General features: G+C 40.1%; 2 protein-coding genes across 4 annotated transcripts; one reads left to right on the top strand and one right to left on the bottom strand.

The window, feature by feature from the left end:
* Positions 1-1,740: 1,740 nt before the first annotated feature.
* On the bottom strand, positions 1,741-12,391 carry LOC113034202 (uncharacterized). 3 transcript variants are annotated; one of them, XM_080309202.1, is made up of 16 exons: positions 12,149-12,391; positions 9,839-9,948; positions 9,077-9,760; positions 8,709-8,877; positions 8,502-8,599; positions 7,934-8,143; positions 7,580-7,667; positions 7,315-7,392; positions 6,316-6,437; positions 6,063-6,168; positions 5,901-5,972; positions 5,687-5,796; positions 3,443-5,499; positions 2,881-3,301; positions 2,624-2,717; positions 1,741-2,557 (listed from the first exon to the last, which is right to left on the bottom strand). In XM_080309202.1, exons 2-16 carry the CDS (start codon positions 9,895-9,897, stop codon positions 2,408-2,410), a joined length of 4,518 nt encoding a protein of 1,505 aa, XP_080165328.1. In that variant the 5' UTR covers positions 9,898-9,948; positions 12,149-12,391; the 3' UTR covers positions 1,741-2,407. The 3 variants fall into 3 exon arrangements, with proteins under 3 accessions (XP_080165328.1, XP_080165329.1, XP_080165330.1); XM_080309203.1 differs by having other exon boundaries at positions 8,709-8,871; XM_080309204.1 differs by lacking the exon at positions 7,315-7,392.
* Positions 12,392-13,715: 1,324 nt separating this feature from the next.
* LOC113033699 (Rieske domain-containing protein-like) lies at positions 13,716-17,201 on the top strand. The gene is made up of 4 exons (XM_026187751.2): positions 13,716-14,434; positions 15,888-16,109; positions 16,215-16,249; positions 16,400-17,201. The coding sequence occupies exons 2-4, from the start codon at positions 15,914-15,916 to the stop codon at positions 16,688-16,690; spliced, it is 522 nt and encodes a 173-aa protein (XP_026043536.1). The 5' UTR covers positions 13,716-14,434; positions 15,888-15,913; the 3' UTR covers positions 16,691-17,201.
* The last annotated feature ends 330 nt before the right edge of the window (positions 17,202-17,531 follow it).

Raw genomic sequence — 17,531 nt, 5'->3', positions numbered from 1 at the left:
TGTTCCCACCTATGCGTCCAAACTGCAAATGAATCGCGTATGAGTGAAGCCTCTGCTCCCGCACTGACTGTAACGCAATCAGTTCTTCTTTTACTGTTATGTTGTTTTGTGGATCACAAGGTTTAAAACTACTTAAACACACACACACACACACACACACACACACACACACACACACACACACACAAAGTAACTCCACTAGAGTGCCTATTTCGGGTCACTTTTACCGGTCCAAGCGCAGATAAAGGAATAAGGTTGGAATTGTGACATAAAAACAAACAAAACAATAATCGCTAAAAAAAAATTAAGTTGTAATTCTAAATAAATTCTAAATGCATTTAGGACGTTTTTTTTACTCACTTTATGTCTCTTCTTTTTTTCTCTCCTACACCGTGGGTTACAATGATATTAGCATGACCAATTATGCAAATTAGGCGATGACGTTGTTTGACTTCTAGAGACTTTTAGCATAGCCAATAGCAATTTTCCTTACTGAGGAGTTGGCAACACCGGCCAGGGGCTGCGACACATTTATACAGCCGTATTTAGCATAAGATATATGAAAGGCGTAAGAGGAAATAGTTTCTTCCAATTTAGACGATCCGAATGATATATTTTCTTTCCACTGTGTTCCTGTTAATGAAAAACTACAAATTTACCCCAAAGTACTAAAATATCGATATTTTAATATGAGAATCGATTCTAGAACATAAATGATTGGTATCGGAGGAATCGATATTTCAGGATCGATCCGCACATCACTACTTACAACAGGTGGTAGTTCCATCGACTCAATTTTAATGTTTTTTGTTTGTTTGTTTGTTTGTTTTTTTTACCATTTCTATGTGGAAACAGATCGTCTACCTCCATCTCACCCTATCCTTAGTATCCTTCCCTGTCACACTACCTTCTCCATGTCCTCCTTTATTACGTTCATGAATTTTCTCTGTGGTCTGTTTTTTCCTTCTGGCTGGCAGCTCCATATTCAATATCTTCCATACCTCCTCTGCACATGTCCAAAACATCTCTACCTGAGCTGTCCCTTTATAATCTTCTCCATCTTGGTGATGAAAATCTTAACAATTTCCTCTCTGCCCTGTCTTTTTGTCAGTGCCACCATCTCCAAACTGTATATCCTATTACTACCGGTACCAACTTCTCAACCTTCCCCTTTACTCTTGCTTCTATCCTTCTGTCACAAACCACCTCTGACACTCATCTCCGCCCCCTCCACACTACCTGCACTCTGTTCTTCACCTCTCTTGTGCATCTATTGGTTTCGATGTCTGATCCCAGGTATTAAAACTCATCCATCTTCACTACCTCAACTCCTTGCATCGCCACTGTTAACCCGTCTGCCTATCTTTTATTTCTTTCTTTTACTGATTTTCATTCCTCTTTTCTGCAGAGCGTACCTCCACCTCTCATCTTTCTTCCAGCTGCTCCCTACTCTCACTACAGTTCATAACGTCATCTGCAAACATCATAGTCCACAGAAACCCGTGCCTGACATCATTTGCCAGCCTGCCCATCACACTGCAAACAACAAGGGGCTCAGAGCCAATCCCTGATGTAATCCCACTTCCACCTCGTCACTTCCACCACTTTTTTGTTCTCCTCATGCATGCTGCTTTCATATTATTTATCAGAAGACTCAGCACAAAACTCAATGTCAAATTGAGCTTGGATAAAAATGTAGAAGGATGTGCTATAATTTTAATACAAAGAAGTGCTTGGGTATACTTTTTTTAGTCCTTATTTTATTGATTTTCAGTTGCCCTCTGTGGAAAAATGTGCACACATTACCCAAAGTTAAACACTGACATTTAAAGAGGAAGATTTCAAATTCAGAGATCACAACATAACAGATATCAGCAATCTTGAAATCTTAAAAAATTTAACACTAGAAAACAGTCTGCTAAGCAAGCATTTCTATTACAATCTGAGATCAAGCTCAAACAAATGCGTGGTTCTATGAGTTGTCAACCCAGAGACACAGATTTAGCTTTGTCCAGATAGTGGTGCTGTGAATAAAACATGCATTAAGATTAAAACCAAAGATTTTCTTTAATGAAAAATTACAAAATCAGCAGTTTTCATGGACAGAGGCTAAGAAAAAATAGATAGAAAGAACTATCTTTAGTGGCAGAATCAGAATTCCATATATATTACTGTCACCATGAAAGAAAAACATATGATTGTACGTTTCACCAGTAAAACCCTTAGTGCATCATGCATTTTGACATCAAACACATCAAGTGACAGCTGTCCAAGAACTCATCAAGCTCAATTTACTTAAACATAACAAAGCATATAGGATGACCATATATGTACGATATGTAGCAAGCTGCAGTTATTGTTGTCACTGAAAACATTGCACAAAAACATAAGTATTATTAACTCAAATTCAACTAGTTGATCTGTGATCGTCTGCTCCCTGTGGGCGGATTGAGGTGATGGGCTTCAGATATGGCTGTAGCTGAGCTCTCATGCTGTGTACACACCAAGCCTTTTTCTCCATGATTTCCTCCAGCTGCTGGACATATTCTCCAAATGCCTAACAGAAAAAGAGTATGTACATTAAAAAAATGTAAAGAGTTGCTTTTGTTGCTTTATTTCTCACCATATCAGGCTGCTGGCACAGAAGCTTCCCCTCTTTACGACATAAAGCTTCCATCTCTTTTAGCTGCTCCCAGTGGGCCTTGAATATACACCACCTTAAGTTAGAATGGGTACAAAAAATATGCATTAATGTTTTATTAAAATAACCCCTTTTTGTGCATCATTCTAATATTATCAAATACACAAGAATATGTTTGTGTTATTTTAATGTTTTTTGGATGATTACACTAACAAAAATTGTGAGAATTCTGGACCTACTTTGCGTGGTCTAAGTCGTCCAGCTTAAACAGCTGGATCGTGGGTCTAACGTGGTGATTAGTGGCGCTTTCTTCATCATTAAACTCTCCAAGATTGTTTGGTTGGAGTGAAGTGGTTGAGTTGGAGGAATGCTTTGAATATACTGTGTGACACTGGCTTGCTGGTGTGTAACCTGAGACACTTTCTAATTGTGGTGTTAAAATGGAAGCTAATGGAAGTTTTTCGTGGTTATCATGTGCATATTCTGGTGGAACTTGTGCATCATTTGTCATTAAATCCTGTAAACTGGGTAACCCTTGCACAGAAGTGCATGTAGATTTTTTAAGTGGTGATGCAGGAGGTTTGTTGAATGTAGCTGGTGGTGTTTGCTTCTGATTGCTATCTTGATCCTGTGAGGAGTCCAAAATATCTTCAGGAATACCTGCACAGGAAAACAAAACAAGGTTGTGGACAGACCTGTTTAAACACACACACACACACACACACACACACACACACACACACACACACACACACACACACACACACACACACACACGACCATCAGAATTTATACTTATACCTGTGTAACAATTACTGAGATGTACGTCTTGTTTTCCCTCTGTGTGATTCGTAGCTGTCGTAGTGTCAGATAAGGGAGGGTAGTGCGTCTTTGCCTGTGGCAGTTCCACGAAAGACAGTTGCAAACCCGTATTCTCATCCTCTACAACTTCCTCCATCTCTTCCCACTTGTTGTATTCTCTATTGTCATTAAGAGGACTGAGCAAGGTGTTTTTGTTGTCCCCTCGCAGGAAAGAGATTGTAGCAGCCTGTTGATCCACTTGAAGCTGGGAGATGCTGAGGGGCTCCATGATGGAGCTAAAAGAATCCACCTGAGTCTCATTTTGAGGTAAAACCAACTTTTTGACTTCTGAATGGTTATGTAGCTGAGTGTGAGCTGGATTTTCTGGTGGTTTGTTAAGGGGTTCAGTAGGTGTGATGGAAGTAGTGGAAGGTAATGTAGCTGGCAATTTACCGGGATTAGCAAGAAACCATAGTTCTTTCTCTCTCTGTGTGTTTGATTGTACTGCCTCTGGGATGACTCTCGTACACTTTGATTCAAAAGAGGCAGCACTAAGCATAACTGGGGTCAGGAGTGTGCTGGTATGTTCACAGTCCGGGGAGAGGGGCTGCTCTGCAGGGGGGTAGCTAATGAGGCTGTTGCCCTCATTGTTCATGTGAGCAGACAATAAACACCCTTTTTGAGCTGCTCCCCCCTTCCCAGCATTCCACACTCCATCAGCTGGGTCATCTGAGGTATTCAGTCCTGCCACACCCACTTCCAGTCTGTCTTGTGAATCAGAGCTGTGACACAATTGTGTCTCACTTGTGTCAAAGCAGACAGCACCTGCTGTCCCATTTGACATCCACACCCACCTCCCTTCTCCCCTCTCCACTCCAGCTGGCCTCCTCTCTTTCCTTCTTTGCCTTCCTTCACTTGCTGCCTCAAGTGACCTCCTCTTCTCGTTTCTACTCATTTCTTGTTCAAATCCTGTCCATGTTCCTTCCAAAGATGCCCTCGAGTTTTCCCCAACACCACCAGTGTCTCCATTAGCATCCTCTTCACTAATGTTATTAGAGATCGAAGAGGTTTCAGTTTGTAACAGAATCTCAGCGCTGGGAGAAAACACCTGTCCTCTGTTACCATTAACTCTATCTTCAGATCTGGTTGTGCATCCATCTAAAACCAGTTCCAAACCATGATTCGCACGGGAAGAAATGGAGAGGTGAGAGACAGAAGGCTGAGTAGAGGAAGAGGGAGATGGATATATAGAGGGTGAGGAGAGTTGGCTGGATAAAGAAGCAGAAGAGGGCATAAACTGCTGCAGCTGCTTGTGATACCATCTCAGATGCCTCTCTCTTTCCTTATCCCTTTCATTGGCCTTTGGTAACCCCCTTTGTATTATCCCTTCCCCTTTACTATTTGCATCTCCATTCTCTCCACCTTTTTTTATTCCACCTTTCATAGCATGTTGCTCATGTTCTTCTTCTCTGAAACAGGAGTCAGATTTACTTTCAGTAAAAAATGAATCATTCTCATGAGCTTCTCCCTCCTTTTGTACCTTCCATACACGCTTGTCTTTTGGTTGTCCCGACACCAGCACTGCCCTGGGGCTTTGCTGGTGTCCCGACTCCAGCACTGCCCTGGGGCTTTGCTGACTAACAGACTGTCTCTCCATAGTTTTTAAACTGTCATTTCCTGTTCTCCCCCCTCCTAATTCATCTGCTTCATTTCTCCGATGCCTTTTGTCACCTATTCTCAGCCAACCTCTAACTGGAGAAATATGTTCAAGTCTGATCTCTCCCCTCCGTCTCGCATTTGCTTCCTCTCCACATTTGGTGTTCTTGGGTGTGGAGCAGAGAAATGCACTCCTCACAGGTGACCTTGTGGTAGGAGTTGTGGGACCGAAAGAATCGCTTTGTCTTGTTAACTTTGGCTTCTTTGGAGGACTTTTCCCTCTACTGCTAACAGTGCTACCAGTGGTGCTGCTGAACAGGTTTTGATTGGGTGAGGCTGCTGTCTTGCCTCTGTTTCTTCTTCTTCCTCTCAGCCCTCCTTGTCTTTTCAACTCTTTTACCCTGAAAATATTAAAGAAACCTTGATTGTAAAGACTGAATTTAATAGAATTTTCCCTTTCATACAATATAAAATCAGAGGACTGAAACCCGGCATGGCTTTACACAATAAAGATATCAATAAATATTTTAAGAAACTAATACAGTATATTAAATTCCCCTCATTATACCTGGACATGTGCACACTTACCGGTCTGCATATCTCAGTGTATTAAGTGTGTGCTCCGTTGCTGTGTGACCAGGTGAAATGTTGGCAATCATGCATGTCATTGAGTCACCGACAAATGAATCTTTCAAAACCTAGAAAAAGAATTCAGTATCAAAACATAGAGGATCAGTGGAGAAACCAGAAAATCAGCCATATGATGCATACTCGTGTCACTATTTCCGTCAGCTTTTACTACCTGAGTCAGTTTGCTCTGCCTAAAAGGTGTGTGCGATTGTTCCTGATCAAGTGACCGGATACATTCTTTAAGCTGAGGGAAATAAAAATCAACAATGTCAATGAACATCCTTGACTTTATGTTGGGCCTCTTAGTGTGAGAGCACGTATCTGTATAGCTTACAGCCAACAGACTCTGGTTGATCTCAGCTCCCTCCATGCGGCTCTGCCTGTCAGGTTCTTTGGCATCGGATGCTCTTTCGCTTCCTGCCAGATCCACAAACCACATTCTACGCAGACACATACACACACATTTTACAGTCATTTTACACCGACACTGTTGTCTTGTTTGATCTACTAATCAATAATCAATAATTCAAGTATGGTTTCAGAGAAAGAAAAAAGTAACATCATGAAGTGCGTTACCTGTCACTCACCTGCCAGCTATCTGCTGGTTTGAATCTCTAAGCTGAATCTGAAGCAAGGCATGGGATCGAGAAGAGAGTGGATTCACGCCACTCATCCCCTGTGTCCGCTCGGCTGTACCCTGAGAAATCACCTGAGTAAGAGGGGAGAGATGGAAACTACTCTTACTAGGTTGAGGAGATTGCAGAAATCATACTTACTGTTAGGTAATGTTTCACGTATTTAAGGTTATTAAAGACAGAGGTGGGGATCACAGAAAAAAAAATGTCCATGAGACAGCAACACTATCAAAATGACTCTGGTAAGTCAAACTGCTGGGGGAGTCTGTTTAGAGTGCTTACATATTTTAATAAAAATTTCAGTATCAAATCATATTGATATTGTGACTCACCCCGACCTAAGATAACACTGGTACACCTGTGAGACCATAATATAAAAGTGAAGTGCAAGAACAACTGCTACACTCAGTTCAGTTATAGCTGGGGACCTGTTTCTTATTATTTCCAGGGAGAAAAGATCTTGGAATCTTTCTGTGCATTAGCTCATCTGTTCCCAAGAAGCAATGAGGTCACGCCGTTGTCTGTCTGTCCAGAATTCACAGGAATTGCTTCGCCTCCCACAGTATTGGTCAGATTGAGTCAAACTTACAAAAAATAATGACCTAACAGATCTTCACCCAAATTGTATTCAAAGTTGAGGTCATATTCTGCATTTTAAGGACCCTTTTCCATTTTCAAAGCATAATCATCATACACACTGCATACAATTTCACCAAATTATCATTCCTGATGGACTGAACAATATTAACTTCAAAGCATTTAACAGAGTCATTACTGTGAGATTATCTATGTTGATTTGCATGCACAAAGTGATGAAGAAATAATTTTATTATGTTATTGGTCATGATCATTGTTGGGGCCTTCACATTAGCATTACATACTATTTTCAGTAATCTGGTCAATGCTATAATTTGTTGATACACTCACATATACTTATGCTTTACTACTGACCTGAGTCATAACGCTCCAAACCTCAAACACTTTATTTGGTGTTGAAGTAGATGAATTTGTCCTGCGGCCCTGCTGGACCTATCAGTAAATTTTATTTCTCATTGTTTTTGAAATACAGCCACACACATTAAAATGAACCACTTTTCTTTCTGTAGTTCACACACTAAAGTAACCAGTGAATTGTGATGGATCATAAGCCATAAACACTAATATGTCACTGATTTTTTTAAATAATATAACTTATTGTAAAGAAAATCAGGCAAACCTCCAGCAGAGAGCTGACTGAGTCCACTCTGACATCTCGCAGCCCTGAAATGTGAACCACTTTCTGTCCATCCTCCCTAGCAAATAACCTGCAGAAGAAAGAAAGAGAAAGATTAAGAGATACAAATACAGAAGAAAGACTTTGAGGCTTTGAGCAAAATACTAAATAAAGAAGTGAGGACATCCTAGATCCAGGCATCTCAATTTTATGATAATGTTATCATAAAATTGAGACCTAAATGACCCCAGTGAGATAGAGATTATATGAATTCCCCCAGTGCAGCGTCCAGCTCAAAAATCTGCATGCACTTTTAACACAACCCCCCCCCCCCCCCCAAAAAACTTAAACACAGACCTTTTTCTGTGGTCCAGGAGGTCATACAGCTGACCACAGTAGATCTCGAAGAAGCTGACAAACACCAGCTGGTATGAGTGTGTGGCTGACAGGTGAGCAAAGATGTCCTGAACTGCCAGAGCATATAGTCCTGGAATGGCAGGTGAACCCAGCATGGTGTGAGTCTTCCCTGCACCTGTTTGACCGTATGCAAAGCAGGTGACTTTGCCTCTGTGCTCACACACACAAAGAAGTATAGACGATTAGGATACACTGATACAAACAATGTCCTTAATGTGGTGCAAATGAATACCTTTAACCTAATTCACTTTTTTAAATTGGGCATTTTTGTACTTTCTGCCCATACTGAGATGTACTGTTGTGCATGTTTATTTCATTTAACAACCTTTCATTTAACAATTTTTATTATTTAGTTTATTATACTTTAAAATTTGTTAAATTAAAGTTGCACAAAGTCCATTTAACTAAAGCATTGGGACTGCTTTTTTTGGTGTAATGATATACTGTTTACTGCACACTCAATCAAGTTAGTACAACTCTAGCAAGATGTCCATGAATGCAACTCTACCCTTTGAGCATGTGCTGCACCAGAGGATATGCTGTTTGGTGATAAACCTCTTCGTTGGAGCTTTTCTCCCCAAAAACTTGGTCAAAGTAGAACTTGTGCTGTGTGGACAAAAAAAAAGCAACAGGAAAGGTTTGAAAAGGCCTTAAAGTAGTAATTCAAATACCGTGACATTGGTTAGAGTACACTGTCTCCTCTCTGCACATTCACCTGCAGTATGTATTGTGAGAGATCCACGGCTTCCTTGACTTCATGGACAATCACACACTCTCCACCTGGAGTTGTGACAACATCTGCCTCTCTTTGTCGGCTCTCGGTGCATGTCAGTGGTCTTTTCCTCACACACACCTTAATCCGCTGCTCTTCTGCTTGCCTGGCTCTCAAATTAGAGTTAGAATTTCAATCACAGTAGAAAAACTCAATATTATAAAGAGACACTGTCATAAAGACAACGACAGTCATCAAAAATGTTGTCTCATCAGTGTGTTTACATTTGCTTTTTTCTAACTGTCATTTATGTATCCTGCTGTCATCAATGACATTCAGTCTAAGTAGAGGACAGTATAGACCACACTCACTGTTTGCACTGAGCAGGAGGAGTACTCATTGGTAGTCCATAGTTATATCCAGCTGTTCTCTTTGCTTCATAAACAGGTGTTGGCTTACACATGCATCCATCAGTGTCCATTTCTGTATAAAGAGTTTTCTTCCTTGTGGTTCTTTTTCTGTCTTTGTGACCCAAAGGTTTGTGATTAAATGTGTTTGATGTCACATTTGCAGGCTTGGGTTTTGGCCTATATTGATGTTGCACAGAGGTAGCAGATCCTTTTTTCCTAATGGACTCCTCATATCTGGCATACCTCATGTTAACGTGAACAACAGGATGAGACAACCGCTGATGATGATCACTGGTCTCATTACTGAAATCAAGTCGCCTGCGAACATGTGATGGTCTGGCAAAAGTGCTGGCAATTATATTATTGACAGCAGCTCCATTACCATCTTCATCATCAAAAATGCTGTCACTATCATGATAAAAGCTGCTATCCACTATAGTGCTGCCTTCGACGCGTCCACCACCACTATAGTGATAATCATCATCATCATCATATCCAAGGCCCTCCAGATCAAGAGTTTTGACAAATTGGACAAGTTGAAATAACCGAGTCCTGTCCTCCATTGTGTGTATCCCCAGCAGGGGGTAGTCCTCCATGGTGAGCACTGAGATGTGGGCTGTACGACAAACACCCACTGAGGTAAACCTGAAGCACAGGAAAGGGGGAGGCAAATTGTTTTATAGCAGAATAGTGCCAATTTGAATGGCTTGTGGTTGCTCTTACCTGGCATAGTGATGCTGTAGCCCGACCGCTCTCAGACACTCATACAGACAAAGTGTCATTTCCTTCTCTTCCTCTTCTTTCCCTTTTTCCTTTACTTCGCTCCACCTGCCCTGGAAGTGGCAGAGACATCCCTCAGTATTTTCGTCTTACAGCCAATAGCCGGTCATTGTGTCATTACTACCACACTGCTCTGTTGTTGGTAAGCAAAGCAGAGGATACTGGTAGCAGGTCGAAATCTGACACTAGGCCAGCAAGGAGAAAGGGGAGTGTGCTGCAGTCGTCACACATTTCTGTACAGTAGCAAATACGATAAATATAGCAAACACATGTAAACAGCTGCTGGCTTCTACACAGGACTGACCAGTTGCTGCAACAGCTCTGCAGTAAGGCATGAGAGACAGCCTCTTCTCCTTCATACATAAGCCACAGTCACTTTGATGAGTCCATACTGGGATTTCATGCCCTGCCTTAGTAACTGCAAAACTTCAAATTGTGCTATATAACTTACTGAATGGGGTTTTATGTATATTCATGTCTGCAGAGCATAAAGTAAATGCTGAGGAAATCCCAATTCCTATCACCTGAAATGTGACTGATCTGCCATTGGGCAGATCTGTCACTGTGTATCTGTGTGTCACTGTCATCTGTACTGTCACTGTGAAAACATCCAGTGCTTCTGGACTGATCACGTGTCATTGTTTTACAGCTGTTAAGGGTTTTCCCCCCGTTTTACTCTCTTTCTCTTTTGCCGTGACTTTCTTTTTCCCACAGGTTGAGGTGGGCATGTACCACTCCCTAGCAGAGCCACCTGGTTTTCTGCTCTTCAGCCAGTGCACTAATTTCTAATCTAATCATTACTTATCAGCACTTAAGAACAAACTCGAGCTACTGTTCTCTGCCAGATTGTTATCTATGGTTGTGGTAATAAGGCTTTTTGATGTTTTCTGAGTACGTTGCCTGCGCTAAAGTCGCCTGTTTCTCTAAGTAGATCCGTTTGTCAGCTGAAGAGCTCTCTCCCTGTGGATAGTAGTTACCTGATATTCTGAGCTGGTCTGTTCCTGCAAAAAGAAACTGTGGACTTACTCACCGAAATACTAAACTGCCTGCCTGTTTGCCTGGATTCAAGTAAGAATCCAGTTAAGTTCAAATATCAAACACCTCAGTCTTTATCAACAAAATGAATGAACGTGAAGCCTGCACGCAGTGTCTGTTTTGGGTCACAGCTGGTCATGACAGCATGGATGGGACCAGTGCTGGAAAGTAAGTAGAGCTACTCAAGTTCTAGACTGAAGCACTTATGCTATGTTGCTTTCTATTACCACTGTATTGGAGGCACTTATTGCTCTTTGTACTGCTTCAGCTTCAGCTAGTATTTATTTTGCAGTCATAGGTTATTATTATAATAAAAATTTAAACCTAAAAATAAATCGGTATACCATTATACATTACACTAAATAGAAATTACTTAAACAAATCAGAGACAGAAGATTTGTTCATATTCATCATCTGTCCTCTGAAACACTGCGAGCAAGTCAGGAACCTTGGAATCATTTTGGACAGTAATCTTACTTTTGGCAATCATATTAATAATGTCACTAAACAGCTTTCTACCTATTAAAATTTTGTGTAATTTAAACATTTTCTAATTTTTAATATATTTTATTTGAAACTGAATCTGAGAAAAATGTGTCATGCATTAATATAAACCAGGTTATTCTATGGTAATGTTCTATTTGAAGGATTATCCCAGTCGGATGACTTCAACTAATTCAGAATGCAGAAGCGAGAGTCCTTACGTATAACATACGTAAGGACTCTCTAAACTGTATTACATATGTAAGGACAGTTTAACACAGAATTGCCTTTAAAATATTTTTATTAGTCAAGCTCTCAGTGGTTCGGGTCTATTATCCAGAACTGAATCTAAATCTGTTGAGGAAACTTTCAATTCTTTGGAACAACCTGCCTGCTGACCTGAAGTCAATTACAACTGTGTATAGATTCAGAAACAAACTTGGAAATTTTTAAATCCCATGGTTCTCTACATAACAAAACAGACATTGACATTACATATTAATTATGTAATTATGATTCTAGTTATAGCTGGTAGATATCATCTTTTACAATTTTCCTGGACTCCCCTGTCTGGTTGTTACTGCCTGTGCCACCACGGTTTGAAAATCCTGGATTCGCCCCTGAATGGATCCCACTTACATGCTTGTGCTTGGTTTAGTTTAAGAAGTGATTATGCTAATTTTGACACAAATAAGTTTTCTTTTTCTAAAATGCGAAAATCACTACAAAGCTTACCAGATCAAGTCCAGACCACGCAAAGAGCAACAGATAGCCGCAAACGCAGAGCCAACTGAATAGATAATTTGATTTTTCACAAAGTTGCTAGCTTCAGCAGGACCACTATTTCCGTACACAGAGAGGGTCTCCATGACGACGGAAACGGTTGAGGAAGAAGAGCGCTTTGTTTTCCCGCTGCTCGTCCTCACGGAAAAGAGGAAATGTTAATGTTAACATATTTCCGAAGGACAGCCGGTCGGTTCAGCATGACAGAGGGATGATAATCCTTAGGACGGCTTAATGCCCACCAACAAACCCACTAAGACAGAAAGCCTTCTTACAGGCATTACAGCATACTGAGAGATGGCAGTACTAAGAGCTACAGTATATTTTCTGCGTTTATATAATATAGAGTTTTCAAACTGTTTTGTTTTTTTGTTGTTGTTTTCTTTTTTTTTTTTGGGGGGGGGGGGGGGGGGGGGCTTGTTTTACTCAGTCTAGATAAATCTTGTATACATATATCCTCAAAGACAATGACACAAATATATCTGCCGCACAGTTCCGGGGGATGCAGTCCAGGGATCAGAGCGTCCAATTCAGCCCACTGGATAGCTGTTCGAGGACAATGACTGTATAAATTATTTATTATATGCTCATTGGTCAGATTACAATGAGGTCTATAAGTAATAAAAATGTGCGGCTAATGCAGGCCAGTGTTGCTACAGAGAAGTAAAAATGAATGGAAAGTAAACATTTTAAAGCATAAATGCATAAAATCCTGTTGCACTTACAGTGAGTCAGGATACAAGTTTTTATCCTGAAATATCCTTATTTCTTCATCCAATATGATCTGTCATGTGTCATCGATGCATTTAATGTAATGAATGTAATGAATGTAAAGACTTACATGTATTAAAATTGGATTTATTTTGCATGGTTCTCTCAAGGTTATTATTCTTTGCTAGTTTATACATTATAGTTTTTCTAGCATAGTCCAGTTTAGATCAAAATGGGATATATGTGGCCCATTAACTTAAATGAGTTTGACACCCGTATAGGCAGACAAAATGTTTACACTCTGATACACTCCAATACGATTGTAAGCGTCTTCATGGTTGCTTTTAGAGATAATTGCAAGTAGAAAGATAGTGGTTTAAAGTTGCACTGTCTATAAATTAAATATACAGGTCAGTGCAAAACCCGTGATGCAATCCTCATTTCGTTATATTTAGCAAAGAATATGTAAAAAAAAAGAAAAAAGCTCTTTGGGAATCACCTTGCTGGTATCTTACCTTTGGCATTTATTTTTATTTATTTATTTTGTAAATTAAACTAAAGAAATGGGAAAGTTTATATGCTTTCCAACAAGCTGCTAGTAACAAAGTGCCTAAACATACAGTTTAACATAGGTTCATTGTTAAGTTGTCTGTGTAGAGAAAACACTTTCGTTAGATGCATTTATGAGTGATTTATAAGTCAGTGTTAAGTAGATTAACAAACAAAATGAAATTCCTCTGAAAACGGTCCAGTGCAAAGACTGGACTGGAAATGAGTAAAAAAGGAGCAAATTTCCTTAAAAAAAAAGAAAAGAAAAAAGAATCTCCTGAAGACCGGCCGAATGACTGCCTAAGAGCACTTAAAAATCACAATAAAGTCTGGCTCCTTGGAATCAAAATATAAAGAAATGCTCAAGACATACACAAATGGGTGATAATAGACTTCTTCATCTTGGTACTTGCTTTTTATTGTATTTGTCCTTATTAACATAATTATTGCTCCTTTTTGTGTGAAGCTTTTTTTTTTCTCAATTCAATATGCACTTGTGCTATTTCAGTGTGTGCAGACTGCACTGCTGTATCATTTTCCACATTTTTTTTAATTTTCTGTTATTCCCCTATTTTGTTTTGTCTACCTCGCATGAATAAAGAAAATATCTCACCACGCAAATATACACACTAATTACGCAACAGTGAACTACTTCGGACAGATTTGCCACGAAGTGAAATGTTCTCTGAAAGTTTTTTTTCTTTTTGCTTTTGTTGCATTCTGTATAGTTTCACCGGGGACGTATTTCGATGTAACACACAACATTGGCGCTTCCTGTTCAAACCTCAAACACTCGTAGATTTCTTGAAACTTCGACGTTTAGTTTACGTTTTGTAATTTCACACATGTCCAGTTTTCTCAGGAGGCCTGTTTTAGAAAGATAACGTGCTGACACGTGATCGAAGCGCTCTTCAGCAGCAACGAAAGAGACCGAGCATGACAGCCGCTCATTGACTTCACGGTGAAATTACAGAAAAGGTAATTAAACGCTTTATGGAGTTGGCGTAGAGAAATAGAGCTGAATAGAATAGAATAGAACGCGTTACTCGTTATGTGTTTCATATGTGTAAATGTGAACCTTATTAGCTAGCATATTTCTGTGTGTTTTAGTCACACAACGCTGGTTTCCTCCGTCAGGTTTGATAGATGAAAACAGGTGACAGGAGAGTATCCCTGGACAAAATTCAGACTTTTTACATAATCTGTACAAAGCCAGTCAAAGTGACAGATTATCGCTTACGAAAGGATTTACAATGTTTGTTTGTTTTTAAGTTAGTATATGAACTTTGGAAAGGAAAACAGTTTCTTCTTCTTCTTCTTCTTCTTCTTCTTCTTCTTCTTCTTCTTCTTCTTCTTCTTATTATTATTATTATTATTATTATTATTATTATTATTATTATTATTATTATTATCATCATGTCTAACTATAACTGTACAAAAAGAACATTAGGTTGTTTACAGTGTTCATCCAAGTGACTTCAGCAATGACATCAGTCTATATCTCAAATATACCAGAATAACCAAAAACTCTTCATGGCAGTTATATTGAAATTGTCTGTGGGCAACATGAAACCAGATTTACACTTATTATTTTGATTTGGGAGGAGGTGCTGGCCGTCGGATTGGGGTCTGGAATGCGGGGCCTCCCTGCTACTGCAGATAAGGAGGCGGTCTGCTTTCCTCCACCCCTGAGAGAAGGGTTACATCTCCTGGGTCTGTGTATGGTTTGCCCCTCTGGGGCAGGGGTACCCAGACCTGGGATATAGAGTATGTTTGGAGAGTGTGAATGTGTGTACAGTGTCTATTTGTGTCTGTCTCCACGTCAGGTGAGTGCTGAGTATTTGTTTGTGTATATGGGGGTGGGAATGCATGGTTGTGTCTGCATGCGCCTGTTCGTCTGTGTCTATATGTCAGCTTGGGTCTTAGACTCCACCTCTCTGGGAACATCTCAGGCTCTCCGAGGTATGGAGACTTATCTCCCCTCACCACACTCCCTGCCAGTGGCTGATGCCCTCAGACGTTGGTGTATTGGTGGTTCTTGGTGTCTGGGGCTGGGCGCTCATGTATGTACCGGCTCACTCCTGGTGGCCGATTGGCGGGGCCTGGTGCCTGTGGCTCAGCTGTGCCCCTTCCGGGGGTGGGGCCCTGAGGCCCGGTGGCCAGAGGACTTTTAACTGTATTTTCATAGGTTTTACAGCTTTTCCTTTGGATAATTCATACTACTCTGAAGAAAGTAGTAGGTAGACAATTAAGTGACTTTACTTGTATGAAGACATCCGAGGGGTTCTATGTGTAGTTATAAAAAGAGACAGACAAACACTGTTTGTTTGTGTGTTTTGTAACTGGAGTGTAATAAGCAATCCACATAAAATAAGAAATAAAGTGATCTTTTTGTTCTTTTCATAAGCGTAATCTTTTTCATTTTATTCAGAATATCAGCTATAAGAAGAGATCAACATGTCCTCTGAGGAGGAGATGTCTCAGACTTCTTCTGCCTCTTCCTCCTCCTCAAACTTGTCTACCTCCCACTTCATTGGAAAGAAGGAGGACATTGTCAAAGCTGGCCGTGTGACAAAGCTGGTGAACGGATGCAGAGATGTGCTGGTCGTGCATCACCAGGGGCAGCTTTATGCAATGGACGTGCACTGCTACCGTAAGTACTGCTTCTGCTGAGATAATCCATAGTACATTGCAGAGTATATGTTCTTCTACGGCTCGTCGTTGATGTCCATAATGCCACGTTTTTTTTCACGGACAGATTCAGGTGGTGCTTTACAGTATGGAGACATTGAGGTGAGTTTTCTGCTGTTTATTCTGATTACTGGTGTATATTAAGAAAATCAGTCACCTTTTGACTCGTTTACTGTAAACAGCTGTGCATAAGTCTGACACTCAACCTTTTCTGTAATATCTAAAAAATCTTTTGATCTGTGTTACCTTTAGGAGTTCAATGGACGGCTGTGCATCGTGTGTCCTTGGCACAAGTACAAGATCACCCTCGCAGAGGGGGAATCGCTTTACCAAGCTGTGGACGACCCTACAGCCAAACCGCTGAGGACTTACTGGCGCTCCAAGGGTGTCAAACAGCGGGTTCATAAGGTCACTGAGGTCAACGGGGATGTGTACGTGACGCTCAATGACTCCGGCGAAGCCATCGAGTCAGACGTCTACCAGACTGAGAAATACAGGCGCGCTTCACTCAAAGCCAAGCCGAAAGCCAAACCCAAGACATAACCTTTAATGCTTCAGGGACAATTTAAGGAGCTTTGCTCGTCTTCCATCTGACTCTCTGATCTTGTAATAATATAGAAAACATGGTGTTCTGCAGACGTGCATACAATCAGTAAATGTCTGGCATGGTGACTCCTCAGGAACATCTCTATTTTGAAGCTGATACAAACAGCTGACCAATACACAGTTTGTTTTTAGTTATATTTTCTAAATTACTGTTATTTTTAAACAAAAATAATCATTGTGTTTCATTATAACTTTATATGTGAATTTTTATAATTGTTGTTATTATTATCATTGTGTTTTTATTGTATTTATTTTTTTCTTGTTATTAAACTACCTTAATGGGGATCAATTTTTCCAGAAAAAATGGGACAGTGTGCAAAAAAAGCAGAATGTAATGATTTTGAAAATCATTGAAACATTAACTATTTAACTCAAAGTATGATGAAAAATAAAACATGCATCGTCTAATCTTATCTGTTATGCAATAAATAACACAATTTTAAAATGATTCAAGACTGTAACTGCTTATATTGTGAAATCTACAGCAGCAGCTTCTCAGGTAATCAGTTAGTTCAATTAAACTGATAACCCCCTGTCGTGATACTGCTGAATTTTATATATATAATATATAATTTTCTGTAAAAGATTTAAAAACTTAATGTGTTGTTTTTTTCTAGCACATGAACAGGATGATGATCTGAAGCTTGCAAAGAAATATTAGAATTAATTTATAGATGGAATTTCCATCCATAAATGTATTTTACAGACCGCCCTGCCTCCCGCCCTATGGCAGCTGGGAAGGGTTCAAGGGGGCCTCTAAATTGGATGAGCAGAAGAT

The sequence above is a fragment of the Astatotilapia calliptera genome, chromosome 12, assembly GCF_964374335.1.
Source record: "Astatotilapia calliptera chromosome 12, fAstCal68.1, whole genome shotgun sequence".
NCBI lineage: Eukaryota > Metazoa > Chordata > Actinopteri > Cichliformes > Cichlidae > Astatotilapia > Astatotilapia calliptera.
This window is presented reverse-complemented; position numbering and strand designations above follow the sequence as displayed.

Bases quoted from the DNA above. Each gene is read 5' to 3' on its own strand.
- LOC113033699 (XM_026187751.2), top strand. From the start codon at position 15,914: ATGTCCTCTGAGGAGGAGATGTCTCAGACTTCTTCTGCCTCTTCCTCC. The intron at 16,110-16,214 runs GTAAGTACTGCT...TTTCACGGACAG, and splicing joins AATGGACGTGCACTGCTACC to ATTCAGGTGGTGCTTTACAG. The intron at 16,250-16,399 runs GTGAGTTTTCTG...TGTTACCTTTAG, and splicing joins TACAGTATGGAGACATTGAG to GAGTTCAATGGACGGCTGTG.
- LOC113034202 (XM_080309202.1), bottom strand. From the start codon at position 9,897: ATGACACTTTGTCTGTATGAGTGTCTGAGAGCGGTCGGGCTACAGCAT. The intron at 5,797-5,900 runs GTAGTAAAAGCT...TTCTTTTTCTAG, and splicing joins GGCAGAGCAAACTGACTCAG to GTTTTGAAAGATTCATTTGT. The intron at 5,500-5,686 runs GTAAGTGTGCAC...TAATATTTTCAG, and splicing joins ACACTGAGATATGCAGACCG to GGTAAAAGAGTTGAAAAGAC.